Source organism: Lepidochelys olivacea (genome assembly GCF_965140295.1).
Source record: "Lepidochelys olivacea isolate rLepOli2 genome assembly, chromosome: 16".
Classification (NCBI taxonomy): domain Eukaryota; kingdom Metazoa; phylum Chordata; order Testudines; family Cheloniidae; genus Lepidochelys; species Lepidochelys olivacea.
The window spans coordinates 24,378,454-24,395,801 of NC_140426.1; the positions used below are offsets into that span (position 1 = coordinate 24,378,454).

General features: G+C 39.1%; 1 protein-coding gene across 2 annotated transcripts in view; it reads left to right on the plus strand.

The window, feature by feature from the left end:
• Positions 1 to 17,348, plus strand: part of RABGAP1 (RAB GTPase activating protein 1) — a 129,947-nt gene that overhangs the window by 79,342 nt on the left and 33,257 nt on the right. For both annotated transcript variants that reach the window (XM_084650296.1, XM_084650297.1), the window contains exon 14: positions 16,401 to 16,514. In XM_084650296.1, coding sequence (XP_084506422.1) covers positions 16,401 to 16,514 — 114 coding nt within the window. The remainder of the gene's footprint in view (positions 1 to 16,400; positions 16,515 to 17,348) is intronic.

The following is a 17,348-nucleotide window of genomic DNA, read 5'->3' on the forward strand; positions in this document are numbered from 1 at the left end:
CTGACTCTTATAGACTATCCTTCTATTGCATGAGATCCAGTTTCCCTTAGCTTAGTCTGCGTAGGTACAAATAATAATTCTCACGTAATCCCCTTTTTAAGCATGAGCCTCAGTAACATCACAGATGCATAAATTATGGTGCCTCTGTGTTTGTGCTCTGTGTACCTGGTCTGTGCTAGTACTTCACAGTGACCGTTTTGGAGAGACCTCCATGTCAGCAGATGGGCAAATGCAGGATGGTGGTGAAATTATGTCCGCATAATATTTTTCTGAGATGAAAGCTGTCTAAATTTAAAACCTATTTTTTATACACATGTATGCAGAAAGATTTAACAAAAGAAACTAAAGGACATGACCAGCTAGTAAAATAAAATATGTTTATAATTAAGTAATTACGTGAAAGATGATATGCCAGAAATGATATAAAATGTGCAGTTACATCAGTGCCATGAAATAGTTCATTTGGAGTGGGGCGAATGACAGTAAAGTTCTTTCTGCTGTAGAATTTGTCTTGTATACCATATACTCATTCTTGTAAACTGACATCTACTCTTTTCATTTTGGATTTATGACATTACAAAGATGTCCATCCAGAAGCTCTGGGTGTCCTCCACGCATGTAGTGTGCAGACCCCAGTCAGCTCACTTCTGAACAAAATCCAGGCACAGTCAAATCCTAAATAGCAAGCTAGTTCCCTATTCCACCCCAGAGCCTCCCTATCTGTACTCCATTCCCTAAATGCCATTGCTTCCCATGCAGTTCTGAACATCCTTCTCTGTTAGTTTGCGCTTTGCCTTTGTGTGTTTTAGTGTCTACATGCTTACTCTGCAAAATTTTGAACTGTGAAACCCCTCTGGTGACAACTTTTGTGTGACTTGGAAAGATAGACTTGTAGTTAAGACACTGGAAAGGGGCTCAGGAAATCTACGTTAATTTCCTGGCACCGTGTGACCTTTCTTTGCCCCCAATAAAAGGGGGGTAATTAATTAATGATTGTGAAGTGTTCAGTTACTATGATTATTAGGGTAAAGGGGGGTTTATATAAGACCCTAGATAGATCTAGCACTTCTGTTCTCAGCTAATCTGTTATGTTTCCCTAGATGAGCAAACCTTTGTCAGTTAACCACATGAGAGGTAGCATTTTATACCAGTACTTGACTCATTGGTGATTTTTTTCCCACCTCTACTCTTATTTCCTCATCTGTATGATTTGAGGCCACCTCTCTTATTGAACGTAGCTTGTTCCTTTTGACTTGACAAATTCCCAGTTCGGTTTTGAATTCTTTTGCTATAAGGAAATACTTGCTTCTCCCTCCTTTCTCCCCTTCCCCCCCGCTCCCCCAGGGGACTTAAGAGTCTGTATTTGTTGAGAGTAAAGTATTACTTAAATGTAAATTAAGTTGTGGTCCACATCTGCATTATTACAGGTTTCAAAGTAACAGCCGTGTTAGTCTGTATTCGCAAAAAGAAAAGGATGACTTGTGGCACCTTAATTGGTTAGTCTCTAAGGTGCCACAGGTACTCCTTTTCTATCTGCATTATTGTTTGTTTAATGATAGTGGCAAATAGAAACGTTTCTGTAGATGCGTATTCAAGGTGTCTGTTAGTTTGGCCATAAAATCAATATTTAATCAAATATTAAACCTCTTGAGTTTTGAAATTGAATTAAAACATTTAAATTATAATCAGTTGTGTGCTTGCAACCAGATTTAACTTGGTGCCTCAGCCTGGGGCACTTTATTAATCTGTTTTGCTAATTTAAGTGACTAAATATTTAGAGAATCAATTTAGACCAGACAGTTTGTTAAAGTTTTCATTGTCTTGGTCTGAGAATTTGAAGAGCAATGTCAGGAATACTAAACAGGTGACAAAATCTGAGCAGGTCTAGGAAGCTGCAACAGGGATCTGTGACTTGCAAAGGGACATTGATAAGAAACTGTCTTGCACTGATCTGACCTATTAGCTTTATTCAATCATCAGTTTCTAGTATTCGTGCTGGTCAACACTTTAAAAAGAAAAGTTTGATAGTTTTTGCTCTTTTAAATAACTTTTTGAAATTCCAAAGAGATGCATACTGTTGTCATATTAAACTTAAAATCCTAGATTTTGATTCAACAAAATATTTGAATATACTGATCATTAACTGTGTTTACATACTGTACTGCATCTCAGTCTTTCCTTTTCATTAAGGTGCCTATTTGGTATGATGTGGGAGTGTGGCTCAGTGGTTAAAGTTGGGGAAGGGAATCTGGAGTCCTGGATTCTTTCACTTCTGTTTTTTTTTACCCATTTGTGAGATGAGGATGATAATTCCAGTTCAGAGGGAAATGGAGACAATTAAATGAATATTTGATATCCTTAGATGGAATGGGTTAGATAAGTGCATATAATGCAAAGCCCATATAAAGATGAGATGAATATGTACAGATATATCCATACATATACTAGTTCTTAAATATTGCAAGTTTCACATGATACAAAGAGAAAACATATGCTTAATCAAAATTAGTCACTACTTTTACCAAAATGAAAAACAAAAGTTTTCTTTTGGGGTTTCAGCTTTTTAATGGATCCATGAAAATAAATAATTAGATGAATGGAAGACCAAATCTTTAGTTGGCAAGAGTATAAAGAGATTCATCAGGGGAAGTATAAATAAACATTCTGCTAGAGTGGCTTTAGTATATAGTGCTAGTGATTTTCTTTGTGAAATCTTTTGTTTGAATATGATGTAAGGCTTTGATCTTTAGCTGACTTTAAAATTGCTAATTTCATAAGGTTGTGAAAGTACTACAATGTGAAAAATTAATAGATATTTTCATCACATACTATTACAAGTATTTTGTTAAAAGACCTGTTAAAATGTTTTCCGTAGCAATTGTCAAGAAAGAAATTGTCTAGTGCACAGGGAAAGAAAAAATACATAGATTCATGTTCTGAGCAAGCTAGCAGTCTAAGAAACATTTATTTTCCTGATCTTGCCCATTTGGTGGGATATGGTATTTCTTGAAGATAAAAATGCTGTATCACTTAAGAATCTTAGTCAGGCTCACTGAAAGAAATGGCACAGTTGGTCCTTTCAGATAACAGAAAGCAATGTTGTCTTCAGCCTCAGTTCTGGTCTATCTGGAAAGATTTGCAAAATATATGTCATTCCAGAATTCCATATTTAAAAAGAATGCTGTACAACACAGCATTCTGCAAGTTGCTGGGCTGATAAGTTGCTCTCCATGTATTACCTTTGAAATTCAGCTTCCATCTTAACTCTGTTGGGTAAAAATTGAGTATTCATCCTCTTTATTCTGACAGTGAATGCAGCAGGATGGAAACTAGTTTGCAGTTTCTAACCTTGGGCTTCCGTCTGGCTCTTAATACCGGTGATGTTTTCTTTCTGCATGGGTTTAGAAATTTTAAAAGTAACTTAAAAATGGATTTTTCACATGCTGTTAAACTACAAGCATGAATGACTTCTCATGTATGCCCATTCAGGTTGCTTTGCTGAGGAAAATACAGTAGATAAAGCATTATTTTAAAGGCCTCTTGGTTTATCTATCTCCTCCTTTCAGGGTAGTAGTGGGCAAGGCAAACTTTAGTATATTCTGTGGAGAATTGCCATCTGGTATCGGCTTAGTGGCTTCATGTGGAATTTCGTTTGGGTCTGAGTCCTGTTCCCAGTGAACAGGTGTTCACCTCACAAAAGCTGTCACAATTGGCACTCTTTTTTAAAGTGTGAAGAGCAAGGCAAAGAATAGATTAAATGTGTTTGTAAAGCATTTTGCATACCTTTTTAGGTGCTGGAAAATAGTTAATGTAAAAGGGAGAAAAAGAGCCTTGATGTGGAAAAAAACCAAAACCAATGCAGTTTAGACATTGAGGTGAAAAACACACAAGTGGATTTTGGGATCAGTCCAATCCCTGCGTTTGAGACTTTTCTAAGGTGCAGTGTTTTGATTGTGAAGCAGTGTAAAGGTTTTAGGTCATGTCAACACTACCACTTAATGTTGGTAAAATTTATTCCACTGAGGAGTGTAGGGAAAAAACCACCATCCTGAGTGACGTAAGTTTCACCAACATAAGTGGTATTGTGCACAGTGCTATGTCCGTGGGAGAGCTACCAATGCTGCTTGTGGAGGTGGTTTTGTTATGTCGACGGGAGAGCTCTCTCCCATCGTCACAGAGCGGCTACATGAGTGATCTCACAGTAGCACAGCTGCACCAGTACAGCTGTTCCACTGTAAGCTCATTAGTGTAGATATGGTCTTAGTTTCAGCCCTGGCTCTTTCATTCTTAATCTGTCCCTGGATTTGTCCCATTTTGTGTGCCGAAACGGGACATTTGGTATCTAAGGAGACAGCTGAAGATTTGTTGTGGCTCTAAATATATATATGTGTATATTTTGTGCCAAGTTGAAACTACTAAGAAAAAAAAAAACAACAAAAAGAAAACCAACCTAAGAGTACTTTAACCTATTATTTCAATCGGGATTCCTGTAGCTGACTTTTCAACTAAGGCTAATAATAGGAAACCTTAAGATTTTAGGCCAAGCTACAAATATTACTGATTTTAAAATAGTACAAATATTTTCAGATGTTAAATGGGAATAGAATAAATTGAAGCATGTAAAATACTTGATCCTAAGTCCTTATGTATTTCCAAAAGTGAATTATATCTGCTACTGAGAGAACTCAGAAACAAATGTATCTTTCACACTGAGATGCTCTGTGCTGCAGCAGTGTAAAGCATCTCTTAGCCTGTTAACTTTTTTTTATCAGTGCATGTATGCTGGGGGGTTTTTTTTAAAGAAAGAAACAAAACACAAAAGGAAACCAAAGCACCAATATAAAGCGTGGAGCTGCAGTAGGACATGTAATTTTAAGTATGTTGATACGGTTCTTCGAGAATTCTCAGAACACTTGGAGCATCCATTACCAACATTTTCCTTCCTGAGAAAACTGCAGAAATTTCAATCATTGTTCCACTGGGTTACATTTTTTGTTTGCTGTTTACTTTGGATTAATGTAATCTTGATACATATTACAATTTAAAGGGCTATTGAAACATTTCAAACTACTGACATGGCAACCTAGGATTGTCTGTTCTCTTAATATACAGATCATGTATTAACAATATAAAATAACCATACTGTTTGCCTGAAACCTAACTTGTATAACACTGTTCTTTGAAGGGATGCTAGGTTTGGTGCAAAATATAATCACTTATACAAGGTAGTTTTAAAGGAGATATTGTGACTTGGTATTCCTTCTCTTCCAAAAGGATATTCAGAACTCAATAGCCTGTTTGTCAATCAGAGATGTTTTAGCCAGAAGTTGTATGGATGGTGATACTGGAAGGTTTTTTGCTTCAGAATTTCTTAATCTCTTTAATGTAGTATTCCAACAGAGCCTTGTTAAGAGTGTAGTTTTTATTCTTAAATGCACTTGCACACTTTATTTCAAAGGTCTGAGTAGCTCATAAAATACATTTAAAAAATAAATTACAGTTCATTGTTTCATTTTTGTCTTGGGTGACTTTGTGTGTGACTCTGGGCTGGTAAGTGTGTTTCTCTTCTCTTGCACGGTGGATGTTTTCCCTCCTGTCTTTAATGCCTTACTGGGAGACTAGTTTGTGTGTACTTGACCAAGGCAAGAAAACCTTGACCAAGCAATTTGTGTTTATACTCGTGATGTATGACATTTTTGCCAAACTCATCTTTATAATTTTCCTGTGGGAAACTTGAGCCCTAAAAGGAAATGAACACTGCAAAAGGGCTGGCTACCACAAGGGATTCACTTTTATTTTTAGAATTGTACTACTATATTGCCATATTTGGGTGGAAAATATGCAATATCACTGAATTATTGTATCATATTGCAGCTGTCCACCCATTCTTAATTGGTCTCAATCAACTTACAGTAAGTAGTCAATGAAATGTGTGAAAAAGAATATTTGTTCTGCAGATGTGTTTAGCAAATGCTAGTACCAAATAACCCTTGTATACTGTGTCTGAACGTAATATTTCTCATTAGCAAATATTAGCTGTGAAAGCTGAGATTTATACTGGTCACTGAGATCTTAGCAACAGGTGTAGTTTTTCTTACTAAAAACATAGGTTTGGTCCAAGACAAATCTAGGAAATGTGCTTAACATCAAAGACAATGAAAAGCTAGAATTTAATGTATAGAAAAGAAACTTGGGAGTGCCACTGAATTTGGACACTACAGGATAAATCTGGCAGTAGTTTAACAGGGCATCCTGCTAACAATGAATAACTATTTTATATTAACACAGAAATGTTTACTATGCTGGCGTGTGTCTAAAATGTGTAGGTCTGTCCAAAATAACTTACCTTACCAGTGGCACATAATAGTATTGAAGTCACTAGTCTGCCAGTTTTTCTGCTAGTAACCCTATTTCACTCATTTTAAAAGGCTGAAACTTGGCATGAAAGTGGCTTCTTTCTTACATGTTACATGTGCATTCCAACTACATGCCACATGTTCTGTGCAAAGTCTGAATAGCATATAAAAATCCCATTGATTGCTTTGGATCTTTGCTTTACACTCTCATACTTTCATAGTAATCTTTTTCATGAATTGTGTTACAAAATCTTTGTAAAAGCAGTTGCACCTCTGTGGGAAGTAATATCAGTGTAAGGTATGGATTTGTTATGATGACCGTGAGAACCAAGGGAATTCATGTATATGGTCATATAGAATTATTGTTTAAGAAATATAACTTACTGTAATTCGTAGCAACTAGTAAATAGTCAGAAGTTCTTAGCCTGACTTTGGACAATCACTTCCAGAGGTAAACTCAGGCTCTGATGGACTTAATAGTTTTAACACAGAAATAAAAAGGAATTTCTAATGTAAATGGCAACTAGGCCTTTTTGTATGCAAATATGAATGGAACTTAAGAGAACGAATGAAAAACAAGATAACCGATCACGAACATTAGGTTACCACAAAGTTCTGTGATGTTTTTGCACTTGTCCACTGCATTTAAATTATAGCTGAGGCTAATATTGTAGAAAACCTTTTTGTATTAAAGATGTTTTGATAAACATCAAACTGTTTGCACAATATAAAAATGTAATTTTAAAATATTCTCAATATTCTCTCCCTCCTCAACACTTTTCTGGGACAAATCCCATGATATGTGAAATGACGCTATTTCTAACGCTGCATTCTTTTTCACTGAGGGATTGAGTTTAATTAAATGTAAAATACAAACAAGGTGAACAGAAAATGGGATACCCAGAATGTGCAACATGCAAAATATTCAACAATATACTACAATTATCTTTTTAATATTCACCCTAAGTTTAAGTAAATTATTTTGGATCTGGTCTACATATTGAATTGTTACACTTACTGCTTTGAAACAAATTTTATTTTACCTTTAGTTTAAATGTTTTTCTTGAGAAAAATAGGCTATGAAAACTTTCCATGAGGTGCGAAGTTGGATATTTTGGAGATCTATATTAGCAGAAAATTCCGGATTTTACAAAACCAGATTGGAAAGTGGTCTGAGTTTTATTGTACTGAAAATCATTTGTCTGTCTTCCCTTTATCACTTTATAAATTAAACCTGAATTATTCCAAGAGATCATGAAATGATGGGACAGCTATTGTTCACAATCTTTGGACCAAAGCGTTACAAATTTAAGAAAGAACAGATGCTTGTTGATCCTTGAGGAACATAAAGTTCTCACAGAGCTGATGTAGCAGTCTCTTGATAGGAATAAGTGTACTGTTCTGGGCAGGCATATAAGAACTTCATGTTTTGTCTGATTTAAACAAAAACACCTGACCTTTGCAAATGGTTACAATATGATGGGCGCTTCTTCCTGACACTTCCAGTTTATCCTGTGTGTTCTCTTTGCTCTTCATGCCTTTCTGGGGATAGTATTGTAGATCGTGGCAGTATTCAGTATATTTGTTGCCACACTTATTTCAGCAGGGATCTGTGTGCTGTCAAGTTGCTCACTTGCTGACATCTCTGATACTTTTCTGCAAATAAAACAGTTCTCTGTGTTGCTGACACCTCTTGCAACCTTTGTCCTAAGCTCTGACCACCTCTATTGTTTGTGTACTGACTGTTTGTACTACATCCTTGACTATTTGTCTTGCCCAGTCAGAAGCGCTCTCAGGATCAGAAGCGCTCTCAGGATCAGACCTTTTCCAAAAAGCAGTTTCCAGGACAAAAATAATTTAAACAAACATTTTCATCAAGTAGTAGAAAGAGCAGCCAATGATGATGTGCAAGCAGGCTGCAGACTCCCCTAGGCTTTAATACTAGCCATAGAGACAGCATTTTATTAAACTCTAAGAAAAATAATCTTAAACATAGTATCTGGAATTACAGATATAAAAAGTACATTTTAAAATGTGCAATAATTAATGTAGATTACGTCTCATTATGTTAATTACCCTATGCATTTGTGAGCTGCTTGTGCTTTAGCCCTTCAAGTGTTTTGCTTTGGTAAAGCTTTTAGATTATTTTGTAAATTGAATCCCTGGTGTAATGAGTATGTAAGATAATTTAACAAGTGAATGAGCTTTCAGGATCTGAAATAAAGTCAACAGCCGAAAAAAAAAAAAAAAAGGTTCTGTAGTTTGCATTCTTGTAGCCTGAAAACTTGTGTATAAATGTCTTTACTAGCAACTGAAAAATGTTTGCATTGTTTGGGTCTCACCAGTCTGTTAAAAGGAATGCACTGTCATTTTTAAAGTCCATATACTTCTGGATGCTATTTATTGTTTGTTTTGTATCTTTGTTTCTACTTCAACCTTCCTGTGATATCAAAAGTTTTTGATCTTGGTGTTTTTTTGTTTGGTTGGTTGGTTGTTTTTTTTTTGTTTTCCCCCTTTCAAATCTGCATCATAAAGTTATCCAGGGATGGATATTTTTCCAAATGAGTTCGAGGAGCAGGAGGCTACCAGAGGCTGTGTGCACATTCTGATGAAGTTTATTTTTAATGGCTGCCCTGTCTCAAACCTCCCCCCCCCCCCCCCAAAAAAAAAAAAAACCAAACCAAACAAAACATAAAATTTGTCATGTCTTTCAAATGCCTTTGGAGCAGTCCTGAGAGAACCTCAAAATGTTCAGAGTTCAGAGAAGCCTTCAGAATTTTGGTACTGGTCTGGAAATAGAGCTTCCATGGGACCCAAAGATCCACCTTTCCCTTAAAGGGCCTTTCCCAGCTTTCCCTCCCACCTTTGTACCTGTAATTGCCTTCTTGGAGTGGTGCCCAGTGGCTCCCTGGGTTCAGGGCTTGGTGGCAGGCTTCTTTCAAGCCCTACTAGCCACCTTCTCCCTCACTTTCTCTACCCTTGTGAGGGGTGCCCATTTCATCCTTTGGCATCACCTTCCTTCTCCTTGCATTAATTCTCTCTCTCTCTCTCTCTCTTTTTATGTTCCTTAAGTCCTGTGTCAGGGTTGGCAGGGATAAATTGGGCCTACTGAGCTCTGCAAGAAGATCAACAACATGGGGAGAGAGCCCACTTGTCAGTGTCCTACATTGTCTGCGTGGCAGCCCTAAATCCTGCATTGTAGCAAAAGTGTTTCAGGTTGCACCTGCCTCATTCTCTGGAACACTGGTCAGGACTGTAACTGCACAAAGATGGCCCAATCCGATGAACATTTTTGGCAGATATGCCATATTTGGGGGGGGGAGGGGGAACATGGCACAAGGGTTAAGACAGTATGTACAGTCCAGTTAATGCTGAAGCCTGCGTGTTATATTTATCTGCAATAGATAATTTTGTATTTACTAGCTTGAAAACTGGTTTCCATTGTTTGTTATTTTGCTTTTTAAAAAAACTGACCAACCATCCGTACTGGTGGTATTTCGCTATTCTTTCAGTTTTTTAGAAATTTTTCCCCCTGTTTAAAAAAGAGACTGATTTGTTCCAGCTTCCAAACTTTCCTCCTTGTTAGTCAGTGCAATGAGTTGTTATGGGAATTCTTATCTTTACAATACTTGCTCCAGTTCTCATGGCAGTTTTCCACTCTATTACTTTCTTTTTCTTCCTGTCATTCTTAGCTTTCTATTTTTTCAATCCCGGTTTGTGAAGGGTGTGTACTCAGAAGGGCTTCCTTCAGTTCCCAGTCCCCTGAAAGCATGAGAAATTGCCCAGTGAGCCAATTCTCACAGCAAGGTATAAAAATAGTAGTAAAGGAAAGGTTACACAATGCTTGAGTTGCAACAGTTTGTACTAATGGGTAGTTTTAAAAGCTGTGTTTTGAAAAACATTTTTAAAGCTTTATCACTTCCGTATATTTTTCTCTCCCCAAACTGTTCTAGTAGCAGGAACCAACTTCAGTGATACTTGAATTGCACCAAAACATAAGGAGCTGAGGGATGAAGAGTCACGCAAATCCAGGGAGAGACCAACTCTATGTCCAATCCCACTTTTTTGACAAGTGGAAATGATAGCCTGAAAGATGTATTTATGATGATTTCTAAATAGATGCCTTTGCAATTACTATTAAATATGTGGCTTAAATGTGAGATTTGTTCCTTTTGAATTCAGCCTTACTTTCACTACCTCACTGCTCTGTCTCTGCAACAGGACAAGGTACTTAGTATTTCGTACTTAGGACTTCGGTGACCTCTTTGATACCAGAACAGATCATTTTTTTTAAATGTAATTCCCCTCCACTTAAAAAGCTGGCTACTCTATTATATCTCAGTGATCCAAACAAATAAGCACATAGTCAAGTCAATGGGATTACTTGCATGAATAAAATTACTCATGCTTAAATGTTTGCATGATTGGGCCATTAAGCAATACATTTCTCTGGTTACTTCATCTACTAATTAAAGGCAATAAATACCCTCTTTATCATAGAATATCAGGGTTGGAAGGGACCTCAGGAGATCATCTAGTCCAACCCCCTGCTCAAAGCAGGACCAATCCCCAACTAAATCATCCCAGCCAGGGCTTTGTCAAGCCTGACCTTAAAAACCTCAAAGGAAGGAGATTCCACCACCTCCCTAGGTAACCCATTCCAGTGTTTCACCACCCTCCTAGTGAAAAAGTTTTTCCTAATATCCAACCTAAACCTCCCCCATTGCAACTTGAGACCATTACTCCTCGTTCTGTCATCTGCTACCACTAAGAACAGTCTAGATCCATCCTCTTTGGAACCCCCTTTCTGGGAGTTGAAAGCAGCTATCAAATCCCCCCTCATTCTTCTCTTGCGCAGACTAAACAATCCCAGTTCCCTCAGCCTCTCTTCATAACTTTTGTTGCCCTCCGCTGGATGCTTTCCAATTTTTCCACATCTTTCTTGTAGTGTGGGGCCCAAAACTGGACACAGTACTCCAGATGAGGCCTCACCAATGTCAAATAGAGAGGAATGATCATGTCCCTCGATCTGCTGGCAATGCCCCTACTTATATAGCCCAAAATGCCTTTAGCCTTCTTGGCAACAAGGGCACACTGTTGACTCATATGCAGCTTCTCATCCATTGTAATCCCCAGGTCCTTTTCTGCAGAACTGCTGCCTAGCCATTCGGTCCCTAGTCTGTAGCGGTGCATGGGATTCTTCTGTCCTAAGTGCAGGACTCTGCACTTGTCCTTAGTTGCCTTCGTTAACTTAAAAAGCTTATTCGTATGTAAAATTCTTTAGTGTTGCATTATGATTGATTCTGTTTTCCTAAATATGTGATAGACTCTTTAGACACATTAAATTGTTACAGAATTGCAGCGATGTATGGTACACAGATCATTTGCAAGACAATCCAATAACTTGATACTAATAAAGTTTTATTGCCTTTATAATGATATGGTTGTGACAAGCCACAGAGAAGAGTGTTAAACTTGGATTAAAATCACAAGCGACGTTCACATACGGAATAAGAACTTTTGTCCCCATTTTTTATCAAGGGGATTTTCCAGAACAAAAGATCAAGTGAAAGTATGCTTTAATGTAATATAGGCAGGGCTGATAGCACAGCCTAATGTATAAGCATCACTTTTGTAGAGCACTTGAGGTTTCACGTGTTTAGAAGAGCCTCCTGTTGGGTTTTTTTTGTTCGTTTGTTTGTTTATTTTTTGTCTCTAGCAAAAGTGATTATTTTAAAAATATCCTGTTTGGAAACAAGCTTTCTTCCCTTGTGGTTCCACACTATATCTTGCTCTTATGCTGCAGCCTTTACGTGGAGCAAAATTCCATAACTTAGATGTTAAGGGGACATAATCTTTTAATTGCACCTCAGTCATTGACACAGTAGCACCTGATGAAGGGAGCACTTGATGCTTTCAGTAGGACAAGCTGCCTAATGAATTCAGAGTCTTCTTTTCAGATGATCATTTACCAGTGAGGAAATCTGATCTCATTAGCTGCCTAGGAAGCCCCTTGTTCCAGTACTGAAATGAGACAATTTATATAGTCAAATGGAAATCAACCAAGAATAAGAACATGTGTTTATTCTCATGCATTTGGTGATGATACTAGTCATGGTATTCAGCTAAATAAATGCTAGGACATGACTACCCCCAACAGGTGCTAAGATACTCATGTGATGAGTGCCCATATAAAAACCTGGATATGGAGAATGTGTTCTCCTCTGGAGGAGACTTACATATGGCACCATTAGCCTAACCTCCTTGCCTCTGATTGCAATTCAGACTCTTACTGTGACATTTTTAGCACACTTATTTCTATTTTGGAGAGGGTGTCTTCAGGCTTATGATGTGATAGTTATCACGTGAGATTGAACGAACCGGTTGGTCCTTTTGTCTATATCTAGCTTCCTTTAACAACTGCACTGCTGATCTTTACCACTACGTACTGCACTGAGCTCAGTGGACTTCATGGCATCCTTCTTGTTTCAATGGGATTACAGAGCAATAAAGTCGTACACAAGACTGCAGGTGAACAAATGTGACTACTGATGTAAGCTGTTATATTTTAAAAAATTAGTACATATTTAAAAGATTTTGATCCTTTATCTGATTGAACTAATAATATCAGCAAGAGAAATTCACAAAATACATCATATCTACTCAGAGACAAACTGGGCAGAATTAGCAACCTTCCTACTTTTAAACCAAAGTTCAGATCAAACAAAGATTTTGGAATTCCCTTTAGGAAACCTCAAAATCAGTGAGAGAGTCACAAGTACAGATTCAAAAGAGGGAATAAAACTGCTGTTAGCTTATGCAATGTAAAGCATTTGGAAGCGAGCTCAAGTGAGATTCTCATTGTCTAACTGTAGAGACTAACAAATTTATTTGGGCATAAAGTTTCATGGGATATAATCCACTTCACATCTGTTGAAGTGGGTTATATCCCACGAAAGCTTATGCCTAAATAAATTATGCCACAAGGACTCCTCATTGTTTTTACTACTGTTTACTCCATCCACAAAGCACTAGCTAATTGCCTTCCAAGTCCTAGTGGTGGCTATTGTAAGAAAAGCTTCCCATTTTTCTGATCTGAGGATTTAGGGAGCCAAGAATTCTCTTCAACCCACTGTGCTTCCAACCTCATTCTCCACCTGCCCTCATTTATTCTTCTCCTCCGTGCATTTTTTTTTTTTTAAAGAAACAAAGTTTTACTGCCACTTTCTGTGCAAAGCAAAGAATATGTAAGATGAGCCATTTCTAATGACACCTTAAATAAAGTACCCTATTTACCAATCCATGAAAACCAAAGCATACTTTTGTATGGCTTCCCTGTTTGCAAACCATATTCAGCTTTTCAGTGCTGTTTGCTCTGTCTTGAGCTTATACAGTAGGAATGGTTTGCAGAATGAGGTGGCAGAGAGAGCCCGCAAAACAACTCAAGAAGTTCAGCTGTCTTTGCCCTTGGGAATACTGACAACTATAGTTTGGGAGTATGTGCAGGTGCCAATCCCAACCTGCTCTATGAGGAATGCTGAACCAGTATGTAGAATACAAATTCACCCCTTTCTGGAGCTGGGCTTTATTAATAAATAATACATTTGCACAGGTCAGATCACACCACCTCCCAGGCTTGGCTGCTCCTATGATTCCTCCCTCAAGCCTAGATCAGTGGGTCTCAAACTTTTTTACTAGCGACCCCTTTCACACAGCAAGCCTCTGAGTGCGACCCCCACCCCCAATACATTAAACACACTTTTTATATATTTAACAACATTATAAATGCTGGAGGCAAGCGGGGCTTGGGGTGGAGGTTGACAGCTGGCGACCCCCCATGTAATAACCTTGCAACCCCCTGAGGGGTCCCAACCTCCAGTTTGAGAACCCCTGTCCTAGATCCTCTCTCCCCAGACATCCCCATCACCTCCCTTAAATTCAGGTGAGGTAACAAGTCACCAGCCTCAGGGAATGAGCAAAATCCTCCTAACCCTTGACTGGCAAGATCAACACTTTGGTAATAGAGTGGGGTGTTTTTCTGACAGTCACTGCCAGCCTTTTACAGGGATATTTACTGTTTAATAGATCGCACTGCTAGAAAAAAATGTCCTGATGTTCATCTCAAGTTTTTGCTTTAGTTTTATCCCATTACTCCTAGTCTTATACTTTGTCAAATTCCTGTCCTTTCTAGCTGGTGACCCTCTTCAAATACTGATTCATTGCACCCACAGTGGTCACATACTTACTTGCTCGACAAGCTATACATATTCACTGTGTACTTCCTCAGATCAATTCTATGAGTCCTTTTATCATGTTTGTTGCTCTTCCTGAATTCCATCCAATTTGTCATCTTTCTGGATGAAATGCCCACAACTACTGTTGTTTGTATTTATGTAGGGCCTAGGAGCCCTAGTCATAGACCAGGACCCCATTGTGCGAGGCGCTGTACAAACACAGAACAAAGAGAGAGTCCTCGCTCCCAAAGAGCGTATTATCTAAGTGTAAAACAAGAGACAGCAGGTGGATACAGGCCGTCCGACCGACCGGAGGAGCACAAGGAAACAATAAGACAATAGGGTCAATATGAGAGGCAGCAGAATGCAGGAATCCTGCCTTCTGCCCTTGTGCTTTAATTGCTAGACAAAGGGTACAGCATCTGCTGCCTGATGAAGTAGTTGTGAAGCTTAGTTTTGTTTGCCAGCTACTCCAGCACCCTCAGATGAGAGGCTAGAGGGGACAGCATTCTGAGTCTAGAGCTCCTGAGGGAGGTGTGTTAGAAGTAGATCTATACATGTTAGATGGAAAATGAGGGGTGCTAGCATAGCATTTCCACAGGTTTTCTAGAAAGAGAAATGCTTTGTAACAAGACAGGGCTTCTCCCTCACTGCCTGGTGATTTGCTGGCGCACCCACAGTCTTTCTTAGGCAGATTTTTGGGGTTGGGGGGGTCCAAACTTAAAACATCTCCTCAGCTCACCCTTTACATTTTAGGCTCTGACTGCTTCCTGCAGCTTCTGACCTCTGACTCACTGGGCCTCCTGCCTCCCCTCCCCTCCAATGCCCTCTTTTGAAGCCTAATCTGGGTCAGTAGATGGGGTGCAGGTGCACTGGCCCTGGTTTCTCTTACAAGGCAAGTGTCACCCTCTGACATACTGGTATCAGCCAGTTCAACAGCCCCTCCTGAGCCCATTGTAATACCTGGCCCTTCTTTCCCTACCCCACGATCCTGTAGTGCTGTTCTTGGTGCAAACACAGATATTGGAAAAAGCCTCTACCACCTCCACCTTCTCGATCTTAGACACCCCCTTTTCCAGGGTGGTTTTGTTCAGGGCCTTCTCAAGTAGGATCAGTTCCTTTCTTGGACTGGATTTCTTCACTTCCAGCTACTCTTGCTGTTTGTAGCCTCGCTCTATCTCCTTCTGCACGCAGTGTTCTAAAGGTGGTTGCACCAGAGCCACCTCCTTGAGCCAGGATGTGATGCCTCTGTGTATGCAGCCAGTAGAGTATGGCTTTTCTCTTTTGTGAAATCATGTCCTGCTCTGGTTTGGATCCCATTTCCTGTCTGTTCTCACCCTTATTGTGTCTTGGCTTTTGGTGGGAGGTGAAAAATGACTTCTCCTGTCTAAACTGGGGGGTGAATTTTAGCGTGGCAGACTACAATGACCAAAGATTATTTGACTGGTACCCTCAATTTACCTAAGAGGAAGTAGAATTTGTGTAGTGGCAGTTGGGTTCAGTACGATTTTTTTTTTTTTTTTTTTGGTCTACTGAATCACCACCAACCACATCCTGTAACACTTGATTGTATTTTCCTTGGCAGTCTCCTAGCTAAGTGCTGACCATGCCCGGACCTGCTTAGGTTACCAGATTGTGACCCGAGGTGGTAGGGCTGCAGGCTGTCTACCCTAGTCTGTATTGAGTGAGGTGCACGGCATATCCTGATAGTCTACCAGCCATTCATTCCAGCACATCGTAATTTATGCTGATTTTTAAACTGCATCACTTTTAACATACAGATTTTTCTCTCATGTTCTTGTTTTAACAGGAGTCTCCCCAGGACAGTGCAATCACTCGGGACATCAATCGCACGTTCCCAGCTCATGATTACTTTAAGGATACTGGGGGAGATGGTCAGGACTCCTTGTACAAAATATGCAAGGTATTTTATAACCTTGTGTGTAGTGGTCTTGGTCAACACACACTTTTTATGTTTGTAATAATTATGTTGGATTTAAATTGGTCATGTTTCCCGTTTGCTTATTTTTTCTGTAAACTCAGTTGAATTGAAAAGTTGCCACAGTGCAAAGGTTGTTTCAGCTCATACAAAATAACTTCAGTTTAATCCAGTTCCTAGTGGACTGGGGTCCACAACACTACAACCACCGTCACACTGGGCATTAGCATCCTTGATGGCCATCTCAGCAGTGAGGCCAGGACTAAAACCCAGGGCATGTTGGATAGGTCATGTGGGGGAAAGCATATGTCTCTCTCTCTCTCTCGCACACACACAGGAAAATAAATTATGCAGGAGTGAACCTACTGCAGATCACGTTGTAGTGTCCTCTTCAAAGGGAGAGGTCTCCATGTCTGATTTAGATCCACCCCTGTGAATCATGTCATTGTAAACTGTGAAAACTGAATGTTTATAGGGAATTATGCAAATAGAAATAAATGGCTGTTTCTTCATTGGTTCAACTCCACAAATTTTTCATGGCGAGTTTTGAAACTGAAGCGGAGACAGCACAACATGAGCAAACAAAGCCAAGAGATCGATTGCCCCTTTATTTCTGTGCAGTCCCTCGCTCTGCTCCTGCTGAGAGACCTGACAGTTTATGTGGCCAGGTGCCCACGCTTCAGAGAAACAACAACCAAGAATCTCATAAATGAGCTCACTGGGTTGGAACCTTTTTCATCTTGTCTGTCTATTCTGTGCTAAAACGTCTGGAGTTTTGGTTCCAGTGGGATACAGAAAACTAAACCAAACTGCAGTTGA